General features: G+C 53.4%; 1 protein-coding gene across 1 annotated transcript in view; it reads left to right on the forward strand.

Moving 5' to 3' along the window:
• Positions 1–15,837, forward strand: part of LOC113998335 (collagen alpha-1(I) chain-like) — an 87,356-nt gene that overhangs the window by 38,776 nt on the left and 32,743 nt on the right. Inside the window, exons 7-9 of the mRNA XM_027740984.2 lie at positions 11,520–11,781; positions 11,903–12,276; positions 15,434–15,478. Of these exons, the coding sequence (XP_027596785.2) occupies positions 11,520–11,781; positions 11,903–12,276; positions 15,434–15,478 (681 nt within the window). The remainder of the gene's footprint in view (positions 1–11,519; positions 11,782–11,902; positions 12,277–15,433; positions 15,479–15,837) is intronic.

Genomic DNA, 15,837 nt, shown 5'->3' on the forward strand with positions numbered 1-15,837 from the left:
CCAGTGAGCCCCAGAGGGATGGGGATGGAGGTGGAGATGAGATGGATCAGGTCACCACCTGCACAGAGGTGTTTGGGAGTCCTTGTGCAGCGGGATTAGCTTGGAGGGAAGGCACTGAAGGTCAGCAGGGTGGCAGGAGAAGGCAGAGGTTGGACATCCACTGCTGCTGCCCACGTGTGGGATGTGATGCCAGAGGTGGGAAGGGCTGGAACTCTGCAGTGGGAGGAGGCAGCTGTGGTTCTGGGGGTTTAGAAAGCATCCCCCTGCCAGGGCAGGGCACCTTGGCTGCTCTGGTGGTCATGGCACTGGGGTTGGGGGTTGATTGTCCCATCTGCTCTCCCCCAGCTGGAGCTTGGAGCGCGTTCCAGCTCTCCCGCGTGTGCCGGGGGGATGAGTGAGTGAGCAGAGTGAGGCTGGCTGCAAGTCCCTGATGCTCCTGCTTTGTTTGGGATTTCCAGCCAAGATTTGTTGTTCAAGTTCATGCAAACAGACATCCTGAGGGGGAAACCTGCCAGCAAATGGAAATTGAGATTTTTGTGTGTGTGTGTGTGACTGAGCAGTTCGGTTCCTTCACTCCCCTCACCCTCCCAGAGTCCTTCACTCCCCTCACCCTCGCTATTAACTCTTTGGGGAGGGTTTCTCTTCTCACTCCTGGCTTTAACTGTCTGGTTACACCTCGATAACTCCTTTGTGCAAACCTCTTGTGTGGTGCAAAAGTGACTTTTAGGGCAGGTTCATCCCCTCTGCCCCAGGCTTTGATCTTGACACCTCACAGGTGAATGTGCTGCAGATTTGGGGTGATGATGGTTGCGTTTGGCATGAGCTGAGGTGGCAAAACCACTCAGAAAGGTGGGCTCTGCCTCCCTGCAATCAGTCCTGATGGCTCCTGACTGGGATTTGATCCCCATCATCCAATGCTCCTTTGCCAGCGGGCTCTCCCTGCGCCTGGTGAGATGTCACCAATAATGAGAAAAGTGGTGAAATTCGTGGGCCTGCAGGGGAAAACTAATGATATTCTGGATTTGGGACAAGTTTATTTTTCGAGCTTTTAATGAGGACCAGAGATGCCTCGGAATCTTTGGCGTTTGGATTTATTAAATGGAAAAAAAAAAGTGCTACTAATGCATTACAGTTTGGAAATAATGGAGAGCAGAGCAGGGCTGGGCCACAGCTCTGCTTTGTAGTTGTGCTCTCCCTGCCTTTGTTCTTTTAGAAGTAAATTGGTAGATTAGTGAATTCCTTAATTGCTAATTAGAGCTAAATAATTATGCAGACTCAGGGTGATGGTGGAGGAAGATATAAGTGGGTGAAGGCAAGAGTGACATGACACAAAGCATGACACAGCCTGGATTGCAGCCTATTCCTGTTGGGAATTTTTTTCTGAGGGGTAAATTGCCATTTCTGAGCAATCTTTGGGACATGGATGGTGTTGAGAGACTTTTCCTGCCTTTTGTCTTCTCTTTGACTGTGCTCAGGGTGAGCAGGAGGGCTGAGCTAAACTGAATGGCTTTTTCCAAAGCAATTTAATCTGGGATCCTAAAGCCATTCAGCAAACAGTCAAATAAAGCTTAAATTCCACTGATTTCCAGAGGGAGAAAACTTCACAGGTTTAATTATCTGGGCAGCTCAAACTCCTTTGGAAATCCCTTCTCGATTTAAAGCTGCCGTGAAGGCTCCGTGGAAACGCTCGGTTTGGTCACAGTGTGCCTGTTCTTTCATCTTCAGATTTGTTATTGAGCAGAATTAGTGTTGGAATCACTTGTTCAGTCTCATTCAGTCCTAAAACTGCTGGGTAGTAACAGGTCCAGCCTTCCTTTAAAATCAGAGCAGCCTGAAGCTGATGCTCATCTTTCAAATACCCAAAAGGCTCGTACCTGGTCATCCCAACTAATAAAGACCAGCCCTCAGGTGGGAACTGTCAGTCCTCCACCCCTCTGTTTCCCTGGAACTCTGGGGCTGCTGGTTCCTTGGATAAGCTGAGCTAACACCAAATATCCCTGTCGGGGTGTGGGGAAGTGACTGACAGCTGGAGCCCAGCACCATCTCCCCCACTCTCTTATCTTGAGATGGTTGTCCTGAGAGCTCAGATATCTCAGCCACCTGCAGAGCTCTGAAACCAGTTTCTCAGGCAGGATAAGATCTGTGGATCATTTGTTGCCCCTCAAACCCACTGTGAGATCAATGCAATGAAAGGAGTGTGTTCCTGTGCACCACAGTGGTTTTTAATCCCCAAACCACGTGGAAGGAATGAAGTGCTCTTCCCTCCAGCCTCACCACGAGACACCCTCCGGTGGCAATTCCAGCTGCTCTTCAACCTTTGACCCTCTGAACTTCTGCCTGGGCTCAGCTTTTGTGCCCCTGTTGGCTTTTGTGACTTGTCCTAAGCCAGAAGTGTTGCAGGAAGGGCTTGGCTTGGCTTGGCCAGTGTCGTCTCTGCTCCTACTCGAGCAGCTTCCCAGACCACTGTGGTCCCACCAGCACCTCGTGTCCTGCTGCAGGTCTGTCTCTGTGCTCAGGGCACCCCCATCCCCTGTGTGCAAGCCCAGCAGGGCTCTTCTGTGCTCAGGACCACTTAGAAATGGGGTTTGCTCTGCTTTTGCTCTGCAGAGGTGAGGCCTTTGTGCTGCCTTTGTGCTGGGCAGGAGCACAGGGAGCCCTTGGGAGGCTTTGCAGCCTGAATGTGGCCCCTGGATGTGGAGCTTGCAGGGGTGTTTAGGATTTTGGGTGCCTGGGTAGGACACCAGGGAACCCTGAATACACCCCTGGGGAAATAGGGCATTCCTGAGGCATCTCACAGGGACCTCCAAAACACAGGGCAAAATATAGGGACCTCCAAATAAAGACCATCTCATTCCAACCCCCTGCCATGGGCAGGGGCACCTTCCAGTATCTTTAGGTACCTTTCCAGTAGCTAAAGGGGCTCCAAGAGAGCTGGAGAGGGACTTTGGACAAAGGCATGAAGTGACAGGACAAGGAATAAGGGTTTTAAACTAAAAGAGCAGAGATTTAGATTGGATGTTGGGAAGAAATTCTTCCCTGTGATGGTGCTACCTTCCACCAGCCCAGGTTGCTCCAAGCCCCGTCCAACCTGGCCTTGGACACTTCCAGGGATCCAGGGGCAGCCACAGCTTCTCTGGGCAACCTGTGCCAGGGCCTCCCCACCCTCCCAGGGAAAAATTCCTTCCTAATATCCAATCTAAATCTCTCTTCTTTTGGTTTTAAAAACCATTCTTCCTTGTCCTTTCGCTTTGTGCCTTTGTCCAAAGCCCCTCTCCATCTTCCTCGTAGCCCATTTAGGTACTGGGAATCATTTCTTTGGTCTGTCTGTTTTTTCAATCTTACAATGGATTCACTTCCCCAGTCCAGCACCCGGGTGCCACATATGGAACCTGTGAGGAAACATTTCTGGCACTGAGGAATTGGCTCCTGCCCCTGTGGCCTGAAACAACAGGAGAAGGGCCAAGTGACACCTCAGGGCTGCAAGGGCAGAGCAGGGGGAGGCTCTGCTGAGCACCAGGAGGGGTTTCTCCTCCCCACACTCCTGCTGCAGACCCACAGGTATAACTGCCTGCCCTGATCTGCTGCTGGACACAGGATTTCCTGGCAATTTTTCCTTTTTTCAATCAGTCCAGCCTTGATTTTCAGTCCTCCTGTGGTGGAGCCTCTTCCAGGAGCCCGATGCTACAACGTGCTGGAAGGAATAATTTATAATTGCCTTTCTCTGATCCTGAGCTTGTGGATCATATTGTACCTTTGGCTGTGGATGGAAGAGGCTCCTACTCACAAAAATGTGCTTCCTCAGAGAAGACACTGAGCTCTGAACTGGGTTTTACCCAGCCTGACCTGGCTGAACACCAGGGCAGAATGTGACTCTGGCTGTCTGGGCTCCTGGAGACAGGGATGCTCCAGGCTGGGTTTTAACCCATTTGCTATTTAGTTGAGTTTTTGGGTTGTGGCATCAACTGAAAAGCCCTGCAGAAGTCCAGCATCACTGCCCCAACACTGTTCTCTTGGCCAATAAAACACTCTTGGTCTCCTCAGGCAAGAAGCCAAGTTAGTTACACAGCAACTCTTTCTAAACCCATGGCATTAATTACATTATCTCTGGTTTCTTTATTAATGAGCCCCATGTTGGTTGTTCTGTTATTTTGCTTGGGCTCAGCTTGAGGGAAGAGCTCTGTAACTATTCAAGGCTTCCCGTTTGCCTTTTTTTTTCCCCCTCTTTTTTTTATTTTCCTCTTTCATATTGGCACAACATAAAGCCTTTTCCCAGTCCCCTGGAGCTTCCCCAGCTTCCTGAGCCAAACTGAAAACTCAGAGCTCGTGGTGGGGAGAGCCTGTGATTTGAATGCTTTTTGGATTGGATCGTGGGGGCAGGATTGAGAAAACCCCCCTCCTTGTCACTTCTGGAATGGAAAGTGGTTTGTTGTCATTTGGTTGTGTCATCTGGCCTTTCTGAACAGAAGGGGGGATTCTCCAGCTCTGTTGCTGCTGCTGGTTCAGTCCCTGCCACGTGGCAGAGGGTCCCAGAGGGGATGCACCAAGGCCTGGCTGGGGCAGAGCCTCCTCCTGCCTTCATTTTCCTTGTTTAACTTGATTTTCTGCAAATCATGGCATTGCTTATCACGTGCCAGCCCCTTTTTCATTCTGTTTTATCGTTCCCTAATGGCTGCTTTCAATTTGGGCTCATTCCCCACTTCCCAGCTGGAATTTTCTGGGAGTTCAAACCCACATGCCTTCAGCCTCAACTCTCACGCTTTTGGGCAACTTCAGAGCTGTTCCCAATTTGTCCCTCTCAGCTGGTTCCTCTCTAAATTTGGCCTGTTTGAAGGAGCAAGCCTGGATGGTATTGATTTTGGCTGTTAGTGCTGTTTACACAGAACCAATATAATTCAGCTTGTGCCTCAGAGACCAGTAACTTTTAGCTCAGGGACTCATCTCCCCTGAGCTTCCCCAGATGGGAGTTTCCAGGGGAGACCTTTCCCATGTCAAGCACTGAAGCTGAATTAAAAAGCTCGTGGCTGCAGTGGGCAGGAATTCCAGGCTGTGCTAGTGGCAGCTGCCAGGGCTTGATCCAGCTTCCCACTGGCATCTCCTGGCTGGCACATCCTGGGGGTCTGTTCTGCACCAGCTTCATGGAATCATGGAATGGTTTGGGTTGGAAGGGACCTGAAAGATCACCCAGTTCCACCCCCTGCCATGGGCAGGGACACCTTCCACTGGACCAGATTGCTTCAACCTGGCCTTGGACACTTGCAGGGATGGGGATGGGGCAGCCACAGCTTCTCTGAGCAGCTTCTCTGTGCCAGGGCCTCTCCACCCTCACAGGGAAGAATTTCTTCCCAATATCCAATCTAACCTGTCCTCTGGCAGTGGGAAGCCATTCCCCCTTGTCCTGTCCCTCCAGGCCACTGCAAACTGTCTCCATGTTTCTTGTAGCTCCTTCAGGGACTGGAAGGCCACAGTTAGGTCACCCCAAAGCCTTGCCTTGCCTTGCCTTCCCAAACCTTCCCTTCCCAAACCTTCCCTTCCCAAACCTTCCCTTCCCAAACCTTCCCTTCCCAAACCTTCCCTTCCCAAACCTTCCAAAACCTTCCCAAACCTTCCCTTCCCAAACCTTCCCTTCCCAAACCTTCGAAGGAAATGAGCACTTTGGATCAAAACTGGCAAAATAGGTTGGAGGGAGAAATACAGATCAAGGTGGAAAGCTGGAGTACTTTGATTATTTTTTTTCACCATTAGGGCTGCATTTCAAGACTGTTTTTACTCAGAAAACCTCCCAAAGCAACAAAAATATGTCATCGAAACCGTGCGACTTCACAATTCAGTTTTTGAAAGGAAAAAATAAATTCTTTATTTCAACTCAGAAATAAATGGCTGTGGGTTTTATCCCCCCAGGGCCTGCTGCTAAGAGAACAAATATTCCCTGTGTTCCCCTCAGGGGAGCTGCTGTCCTGTGGTGACAGTCACCCGGGTGGCTTTGCATCTCTGCTGGCATTTGTGCCCTTCTTAGGAGCTTGTCTGGGGGGTATAAATGAGGAATGAGGCTTTCCAGGTTCTCTCCTAAGGTGCTCCTTGGGCACTGTGGAAGATCTTGGCAGCAGGTCACACCAGGGAGGACCATGGAGAAAGCATGGACCGTGTTCCAAACCTGGAACAAACCCTCCTTCCAGCTCAGGGAGGCTGGGCTGGGGTGGAGGCCTGGCTGGGGGGGATGGCAGGGGATGTCCTGCTGGGCTTGGTGGCATCAGGGACCCAGTTTATCATCTCTTCAGGCAGGTTCTGACATTTCTGGGGGGACAGTGTGAAGCTGGGGGGTGGTGGGGTGGAGGGAAGGTGTTTGGAAACCTCCCCTCTGGTTTTCTGTGTGGAGAGATGCCCCCACCAGTGTATTTTAATGGATTTAATGGGTGCCTTTACCTGAGACAAATGATCCCTTTTTTAGCATTTTAACAGCAAAATAATAATTTAAAAAAATAATAAATAAGAGTCAAACATGTAACAGCCCATTGATTTGAAGAGCTTGCTTGCTCCAGGCATTCCCATGGCAGCCCATGGACACCAGTCTCCATGGAGGAGGAGAACAGGTCCTGAAAACCCTCCAGCACCTCCTGGATGGTGGGACACGGGGTCCAGGGCAGGGCACTGTGCCCCCCTGGGGCAGGGAACACCTGGGCACGGTGCCCTGGTGCTCCTGTTGGAGATGGATGTGTGTGACCTCCCGTGTGTGTGAGAGGGAGTGTGGGGTCACCCAGCGGGGTTTTCCTCTTGCTGTAGCTGTGCCCTGGACTTGTCTGTCCTTGTCCTTCATGAAGCTGGTGAATCCCTGCAGCAGCAAAGCCTTGAGCAGCTCCTGCCCTCTGCCCCTTCCCCAGAGCACTGATCCAGTGCCCAAATCCTCTCTTTTGTGGCTCTGGTGGGTGTTGCTGTTTCTGTGACTGTTGATTATTAGCAGGGTCTTGGCTGGAAGGCAGCTCCAGGTGGGAGCCCAGTGGGTCTCCCTCAACCCCAGGGGTTGGTGGGCACTCACCTGGTTCAGCTGGGGTTGTGTGTCCCATTTGGGGGTTCAATCTTCCCAAAAATGTCTTCTGGACGTGGCACAGGTGCTGGGGAGGTGAGCAGCTGTGGGATCTGGCCGAGCATGAGCTTTGTTGAGTTGTTGAGGGGTTTTGGGCCAGAGCCCAGTGCTGGGCTGGGCTGAGGGGGAGCCCCAGCTGCCTGCAGGTCCCTCCTTTGGCTCCTCCTGGGAAGGTGACCTTGTGGAGAATGTGGTTCTCATCATTACCAGCTGAACCCGTTTTAAGAGGTCCAAATGATGGAGCTGAGTTTTAGCCAGAGTGCTTTTCCTGCAGCCATTTGATTTCTTGCCCAAAAGGACTTTATAAAATAAGCTACGGGAGGGTTTTTAAACTCTATTAGTTTAAAAAAAAAATAAATTAAAAGGTGTTATTTTAGAGGCTGTGTGTTACAGCTCTTCACTGCCCACCACCAGCTCCAGCCATCCTGCTTAAACAGAACCAGGAGCACAAACCAAGTCAGTTGAAGTTAATGACAAGGTGGCTCCTGACTGGGTTTGAGGTCTGGCTGATATGTTATAGAATATAACATATAGAATATCCATTGATTCTGGTGTATTTGGGAAGTGATTTAAGTCGGGGTGCTGCTGCTCTCTGCCTGGCTGGGCCATGTGTGGCCATGCAGGGGCTCACCTGGGTGGACAGTGGAATCATTTAGGTTGGAAAAGACCTCTAAGGTCATTGAGCCCAACCATAAAGAGGCTACATGGCTTCAATCAACCCCTATTCCAACAAATTCCTCCTGTGCTGGGCACTGCTGAGGCCACACCACAAATCCTGGGGTCAGTTTTGGGCCCTTCTCTACAAGAAAGACATTGAGGGGCTGGAGCGTGTCCAGGGAAGGGAACGGAGCTGGGGAAGGGGCTGGAGCAGCAGGAGCAGCTGAGGGAGCCGGGGGGGCTCAGCCTGGAGAAAAGGAGGCTCAGGGGGGACCTTCTGGCTCTGCAACCCCCTGACAGGAGGGGGGAGCCGGGGGGGGTCGGGCTCTGCTCCCAGGGAACAAGGGACAGGAGGAGAGGGAACGGCCTCCAGCTGTGCCAGGGGAGGCTCAGGTTGGACATCAGAGATAATTTCTTCCTGGAAAGGATGGTCAGGCAGTGGCACAGCTGCCCAGGGCAGTGGTGGAGTCCCCACCCCTGGAGGGATTTAAAAGCTGTGCAGATGTGGCACTTGGGGACGTGGTTTACTGGTGGCCTTGGCAGTGCTGGATTAACAACTGAACTCAATGATTTTGGAAGGCTTCTCCAACCTAAATTCTTTTGTGATCCTTGGATTCTGTGCTCCATGTCCAGCTGCCCATGCAGGAGGAGCAGTCCTGGCTCTTCCCTGCTCTCACCACTTGAAGCCTGATTTCCCTCCTCCTCGAAGGCAGCAAAACCGCTGTGATTTAATTGGCAACATGTGCTAATTTGTTCCGAGCTCTGCAGGCTCGTTCATTCTGCACCAGCATTTCTCTGGATGAAAACAGCTCCATGGCAGCCTGTCCTCTCCAGGCTCTTTGCTCCCATGGCTCTGTGCAGAGCTTTTGCCATTTGCTTTCCTCAATTTCCTTGGATTTTACCTGGACACTGTCAGGAAACACAACCTTTACCTTCCTTTGCTCCTGAGGGCTGTGAGGGTCACGAGCCCACCTGGAGAGTGAACTGTGGGTGTCCAAGGGAGTATCTGAGAGCATCTGATGGGTGAAGGGAGCTGGCTGGAGATCATAGAAACATGGAATGGTTTGGGTTGGAAGGGACCTGAAAGATCACCCAGTTCCACCCCCTGCCATGGGCAGGGACACCTTCCACCAGCCCAGGTTGCTCCAAGCCCCGTCCAACCTGGCCTTGGACACTTCCAGGGATCCAGGGGCAGCCACAGCTTCTCTGGGCAACCTGTGCCAGGGCCTCCCCACCCTCACAGGGAAGAATTTCTTCCCAATATCCCATCTATCCCTGCCCTCTGGCAGTTTGAAGCCATTCCCCCTTGTCCTGTCACTCCAGGCCACTGCAAACAGTCTCCATGTTTCTTGTAGCTCCTTCAGGCACTGGAAGGCCACAATTAGGTGACCCCAAAATCTTCTCCAGGCTGAACAATCCCAGCTCTCCCAGCCTTTCCTCCCAGCAGAGCTGCTCCAGCCCTCTGATCATCCTGGTGCCTCCTCTGGACTCTCCCCAGCAGCTCCATGTCCTCACTGTGCTGTTCCCCAGGGCTGGAGCAGCTCTGCAGGGGGGTCTCACCTGAGGGGCAGAGGGGCACAATCCCCCCTGTCCTGCTGCCCACACTGCTTTTGATGCTTTAGGATTGTTCTTTTCTTTTTCTAAATCACCAACAAATTAAATGTAACAAACAAAGACAGGACCCTCCCCCCAGAATCTTTCGTAACAGAGAGCAAAGCACTTCAGCTGTTTGTGAAGGAAACTCTTCAAACTTGATTTTTGAACTTGGAAAAATTAAAATTTTCACTTTTCCTCTCTGTTTGGGATGGGGGAAGAGTTTGGAAACCTCCAAGCTGATGGTTTGGCATCTGGCAGCAAAGGAAGAGCTCCAGCAGCTCCTGCTGCCTTTGGTCCTCCCGAGTGGGGCTTGGCCAGAGCCAGCTCCCCTGACCCAGCAGTACCACTGGGTGCTCACCTGAAGAACGACCAGTTCTGGCAGTGAAATTGGTGGCTTTTCTACTTACTCTTCGTGCAAACCCACCCTGGTGCTCCCGAGCTCTTGTGCCCGTGGCGCGGAGCAGGACCGGGGCCGGGGAATGGGTTCAACCGACGGGAGACGGGAAGGACGATGGGAACGCTCTCCTTGTACCACTCTGCTCCCCTTCTCGGCCCTGCAAGGCAAGTGTGGGCCTGCATCTCCCTCTAGTGACTCCTCTCAGCCTGTTCCTCCTCGGCTCCGTGGCCCCGGCCCCGAGGAGCCCCCGGCCGGGGCTGGGTCCCACCCGCTCCTCCCGGTGCCTTGTCCGGGATGTCGGTGCCCTCTGGAGCTCAGCTGGAGCGTGGAACGAGCTCCAGGAGGGGGTAGTGGGCATGTGGGGCTGATGGAAACGCTGCCAGCTGCTCCAGCAGAGCTGAGGGACCTTCACAGCCACCCACCCCTCAAGCCACGGTCAGTGAGTGTGCAAACCCCGGCTGAGGCACCGGCACCGGGGCTGGGGGTAAAACCGGTGGGATTTTCAAATCTCCCTTTTCACAGTCAGTTCTTTAGTCTTGAGTGTAGATATTTCTACCAACACTGCAGTTCTCCATCCCTGCGCTCTGCTGGTGGTTTTAGGGCTGAAGGAGCCCCTTGAGACCTGCAGGGACCATTTAATGTGGCAGCTGAAGACAGAATGAGCCCCTTGCAAGCCACTGCCTTAAATTAATTAGCTGCCAGCCTCCGGGAGGCTCCACTTGGGCTTGTGTCTGTCACTCCTTCCCGAGCCTGGGAGCTGATGGATTGGGAAGATGTGTGGTGGGAGCTCTGAGCTCCCCTCCCATCTGCCTGCACCGTTCCCCTGAGACCACCAGGAGCCTTGGAAAATGCAGAAGCAGCAAACTGAAAGGCTGAAGGGACAGATTGATCCCTCGTGTCACTCTGTGCATTTGCTGCAGTTGTTTCAGTAGTTGCTCTCGAGCTTGGATTTCTGTCATTAGGAGATCTCAGAGCCCCTTCTGGTGCCTAAAGGGGCTCCAAGAGAGCTGGAGAGGGACTTTGGATATGGGAATGGAGTAACAGGACAAGGGGAATGGGATCAAACTGAAAGAGAGTAGTTTTAGATGGGATGTTGGGAAGGAATTCCTCCCTGTGAGGGTGGGGAGGCCCTGGCACAGGTTGCCCAGAGAAGCTGTGGCTGCCCCTGGATCCCTGGAAGTGTCCAAGGCCAGGCTGGACGGGGCTTGGAGCAACCTGGGCTAGTGGAAGGTGTCCCTGCCCATGGCAAGGGTGGTTGGAACAATGTGATCTTCAAGGTGCCTTTTACCCAAACTGTTCTGGGATTGTTCTCTCAGTGCCCCTCCTGCAGAGACACTCAGGGTGGGGGATCCCTGCAGGGGGGCTGGGAGAAGGAGCTCCATGTTGGGGTGGCCCAGGCTGACACTTGGCTCATGTCCCTTGTGGAGTTTGGGTTTGTAGGGCCTGAACTGCCCTGCCTGGGGAGGATGAGCTGCCCCAGAGCTCGGGGGGTCCTGCCTGGGGCTCACAAGCCGTGCCCTGTCTTATCCCTCCCAGCGGTGTTTGTGCACGTGGGAAATTAAGGATCACAGAGTCATTAAGGTTGGAAAGCACCTCCAGGATCACTGAGTCCAGCCTTTGGCCAACCACCACCATGTCAACTAAACCATAGCACTAAATTCCATTTCCAGGGATTTCTTGAACACTCCCAGGGATGGTGACTTCACCGCCCGCTCCATGTGTTGGGCAGGAAAGGGAGAAAAACAAGTGAAATCTTCAAACTTCATTTTTTTTTTCTGTCTTCCTTTCCAGGATTCCAGACTCACCAGTTCAGATTTGACCCTGGGGCCACCTTGGACGTGGGAGGACCCCCAGGAGACCCTCAACCTCCAGCCTGATGGGAGCGCCCTGGCTTCACTCTCTGCTCACGAGATGCCATCAGCTGAGGAGGAGGAGGAGGGCAGCCTTTCTATTGAGGATGAAGGCTTTGAGCTGCTCAACTCCACCTATAATAAAATCACAGGCCCTGGCAGGCCAGGGCTGGGCAGGAGCAGCACGTGGGTCCATGGTCAAGGTTTGCTCCCTTTCTCCGTGGAGATTCCTGGGAACCTGGTGGTTCTTTTAACCTTTATTAGGGATACCTGTTATTATTATTATTATTACTACATGTTATGATGTGGCTTTTATCCACCCAGGAGCCTCCATGAAGACACACAGAGCAGCCAAGAAGGACCTTCAGGAGGAGAACATCACCACGGAGAAGCTGGCAGGGAACGCGGGCACTCGGCAGCAGCTCCCGCCTGGCAAACCCGGCCATGCCATCCCCAACCTGCTGCCCCACACCTTCCCCAAGGTCCTGGCAGCACGTCAGGCGGCTGCTCCCAAAGGACACGTGCCCAGAGGTCCTGTGAGGACAGCAGAGCTTCCTCTGGTAGCAGCCAGACCCGCTGTGCCGGGGCTCGGGGACGGCGCTGCCCGCGCAGGACACTCCGTCCCTGTGGTGGCACGTGGGCAGCAGGGTCATGTGAGACCAGGACCCCCAGGGCTGCCAGGACCCCCAGGGCTGCCGGTGAGTGCTGGTGGTGATGGCTGAGGGAGGGGAGGGGGGGGGGGGAGCATTTCCCCCTGCACGGTGGGTGGTGGGCACAGCCTGCTGAGCTGCGGTGCCAGCGGTGCCATCAGCTCACGGGGAGAAGCTTTGCCCACCTTCTCTGGGCAAAGGAATCTTCTCCACGATGGGAAACCCCCTCTGTGCAGGCAGTGTGGGGCTGTGGCCCTGGCAAAGGTGTTTTGATGTCCCTGAAGGAACTGTAGAGGAGATGATTCCCTTATTCCTTCTCCCTAGAGATGATCTCAAGCCATTAAAATTAACCACGTTGTCGGTTTTCATTTCACCCTGGTCCTGCCCAAAGTCAAGCTGAGAGTCTCAGAGGGGGTCAGACCATCTCTTCCAGCCCCAGTTCCCGCTGGCATCACTGTCCTTTGCTTCTCTACCACTGCAACACCCCAAAATTGGTGCTGGTGCAAAGCAGAGCATTGAATTTCTCTTGAAAAAAGTTTCAATTATTTTTCACTTCATTCATCCACTGTAGGGGATGAAAAAAGGGGAATTAAAAAGAAAAAGAGAAACTTAGAATAGATAATTCTTTAGAGAAGTCCTGAGTCTTCGTTGAGAAGTAGCTGAGAAGTGTTTTACCTGTTTTCCCATGTTTGTTCCTTCTGCCAAAATCATTCTGTGATTTGGTTCCATTTGCTTAATAATTCCTCTAGAAAATTGTATTTCCTTCCCCCAGTGCCACTGCCAGGGGTGACCATGGGCACCTTCTCCTCCCCCCGGGGCTGACACCCACGTGGAAGTCTCGTGGCTGCCCTGGGGTTCAGGGGGGTCCTGCAGGGCAGGTCTCCACCCATGGCTGGGTTTATGGCTGTGTTCGAGGGACCCAGCACTAAATCCTTCATCCATGAGCCAGGCTTCACGGGATAACAGTTCCATTTAGGATTGTTAGCTTCCCCCCCAAACCATCTCCTCGCTGCTGCAGCTACTGCCTGCAAAAATAGAGGGAAGTGGCAAAAGGAACAGATGCTGAAGGATGAAAAAAATCCCAGGAGCAGAGGGAATGTCACAACATTTGACAGCCCTGCTGTCAGCAGGCAGGGGACACCCAGCCAGGAGGGGAATTGCTTTTCTCGCCTGTAGAAAGCTTGTTGAGGTTTTTTTTTCCCTCAATCCCGAGTATCCTGGGTGGAAACACAGGTACCAGCAGCTCTATCCCAGCATTAGGAGTAAGGGAGGAAGATGGAGAGGGAGTTTTTACAAGGGCATGGAGAGAAAGGACAAGGGGGAATGGCTTCAGACTGACAGAGAGTGGGTTTAGATGGGATACTAGGAAGAAATTCTTCCCTGTGAGGGTGGGGAGGCCCTGGCACAGGTTGCCCAGAGAAGCTGTGGCTGCCCCATCCCTGGAAGTGTCCAAGGCCAGGTTGGATGGGGCTTGGAGCAACCTGGGCAAGAAGGAATTCTTTTGGGGAGAACAATCAGTCTCAGAACCTCCCCAGGGACGGGGTGGACTCCCCGTGGCTGGAGGTGTTCAGGACACAGTGGACAGGGTGCTGCACCATCTCCTCTGGGCTCCCTCCCCCACAGAGCTTGGACCAGATGATCTCCTGAGGGTCCTCCCAACCTGGGTCGTCCCACGGTCCTGGGATTTGGTTTGCTGGGGGTCAGGCTGCTGAGCACCCCGGGTTCCAACACCCTGCAGCCACCCAGAGAGCCATCCTGGCACCTCAGGTGTCCCTGCCCCCTCCAGGCACCAGGGGCAGGGAGAAGAGGGGAGAGGAAATCAGGGAGAAGAAATCCAACCCAGCACAGCCAAGCCTGGCTCTCCTTGCCCTGGAGCCACTGCAGCTTCTGCACAGTCACCGTGGCCAAGCTGAGGAGACAAAGACACTTGTGGCCACAGGGGGAGGGGCTGATGTGTCCTTCCATCCTGACACGTCCTTCTGGCCTGTTGTGTCCCTCTGTCCTGACATATCTTTCTGTCCTGTTGTGTCCCTCTGTCCTGCTTCTTTCATTTCTTCCATTTTGGAACAGGTTGCCCCATCCCTGGAAGTGTCCAAGGCCGGGTTGGATGGAGCTTGGAGCAACCTGGTCTAGTGGAAGGTGTCCCTGCCAATGGCAGGGGTAGAACTAAATGATCTTTAATGTCCCTTCCCAGCCACCCCAGTGTGGGATTCTGTGTAGGACTGAAGCTCTGTGGTGGCACATGCCAGGCATGAGCCATAATTTTGGCTAAAATATGAACCAAGCCTGGCAACCTTCCCTGATGTTGGGTTGCTGCTCCCCAGGCTGAGGACAGGTGGGCTCTGGGGGCCCATAAAAGGGGAACTGGGCTTTAGATTTGGGCACTTCAGGTGATGAGAGTCCCTTTGGTGAAGCATCTCTTCGTGCCAAAGCTGCTCCTGCCCATCCTGTCGGCACAAGGGCTGTGCTGGGGGTTACTCATTCCCTGTGGATTCCCAGCCTTGCTCCAGGCTCAGCCCAGGCTGTCTGCAAGCTCAGACCAAGTCTGGGGGCTGTAACTGAAGCTGTCAAAGGCTCAGCTCTGCAGCACAGAGGGGTGGGTGCTGTGCCACAGCCCGGTGGGTTGGCAGTCCCTGCCGAAGTCTTCCAAGGGGATTCCTGTTCTCCAGAACAGCCAGGATCTCCCACCTGGCTGTTCTGCCCAGACATGCTTTGATAAGCCCTCAAGTGGGGTCCTCTCTTGACCAAAATGTGCATTTTTGCCTCGAGCTGGGCCAGCTCAGAGCTCCAGTTACAGCAGCAGGTCTTTGTGTCCTCGTCCAAACTACTGTTTGGGTGATGGCCCTGATCCAACTTTATGGGATTTTTTTTTTCCTAGCACGCTGCCTTTCCTCACCAGGTGTCAGGAGATGTGCTCCTGCTCCCTGGCCATGTGGTGCAGAGCATTTCTGGAGTGGGTGCCTCAGGATTGTGCTGCTCAGCCACCCAAGCAGAGCTGGCTGCTGGTGCCAGGGCAGGAGCGGCATAAACCAGGGGACACTTTCAACCCCGCTGGTTTTTGGGGTGTTTCCTGGTGACTTGGTGCTGCTGGTTTGCTCTGAACCAGCTATTTCAGTTCCTGCTTCCCTGGAGCTGTGGCACTGCTCACCCAGTCCCTGTGGGATCCCCCTTTGGGGTGACACAGCTCTTCCCCTTTGCCTTTCAGGGCTGTCCTGGCAGACGGGGACTGGTGGGGCCCAAAGGAGACAAAGTGAGTATCCAGAAAATTAGGGGAATGTGGGGTGTGGGGTTTAGGGTCCAGGACAAATATCATGCATGGTTTGGGTTGGTTTGGGTGTTTTTCATCAAGACAGCAGTGGCAGCTTCTGAAGCTGCAGGGTGGTGGCCCTTCCTGTGCATTTGGAAGAGGAAGGAACTGGTTTTAGTGGGTGCTTTAAGCCCAGGCTCAGGACTGAGCTCAGGACAAGCTACTGTCTCTCCTCTGAGCCACTTAATGGCTCTGCAGAGGCAGCAGAGCCAGGAGATGGAGCAGCTTTAGCTCAGATCCCCCGGAGAAAGGATGAAAAGCCCCCTGTTATATCCATGGAATCATCTCAGAGGGACATCTGT

Source organism: Pipra filicauda, unplaced genomic scaffold, assembly GCF_003945595.2.
Source record: "Pipra filicauda isolate LSUMZ 115617 unplaced genomic scaffold, ASM394559v2 scaffold321_size1097455_pilon, whole genome shotgun sequence".
In the NCBI taxonomy this organism is placed as follows: domain Eukaryota; kingdom Metazoa; phylum Chordata; class Aves; order Passeriformes; family Pipridae; genus Pipra; species Pipra filicauda.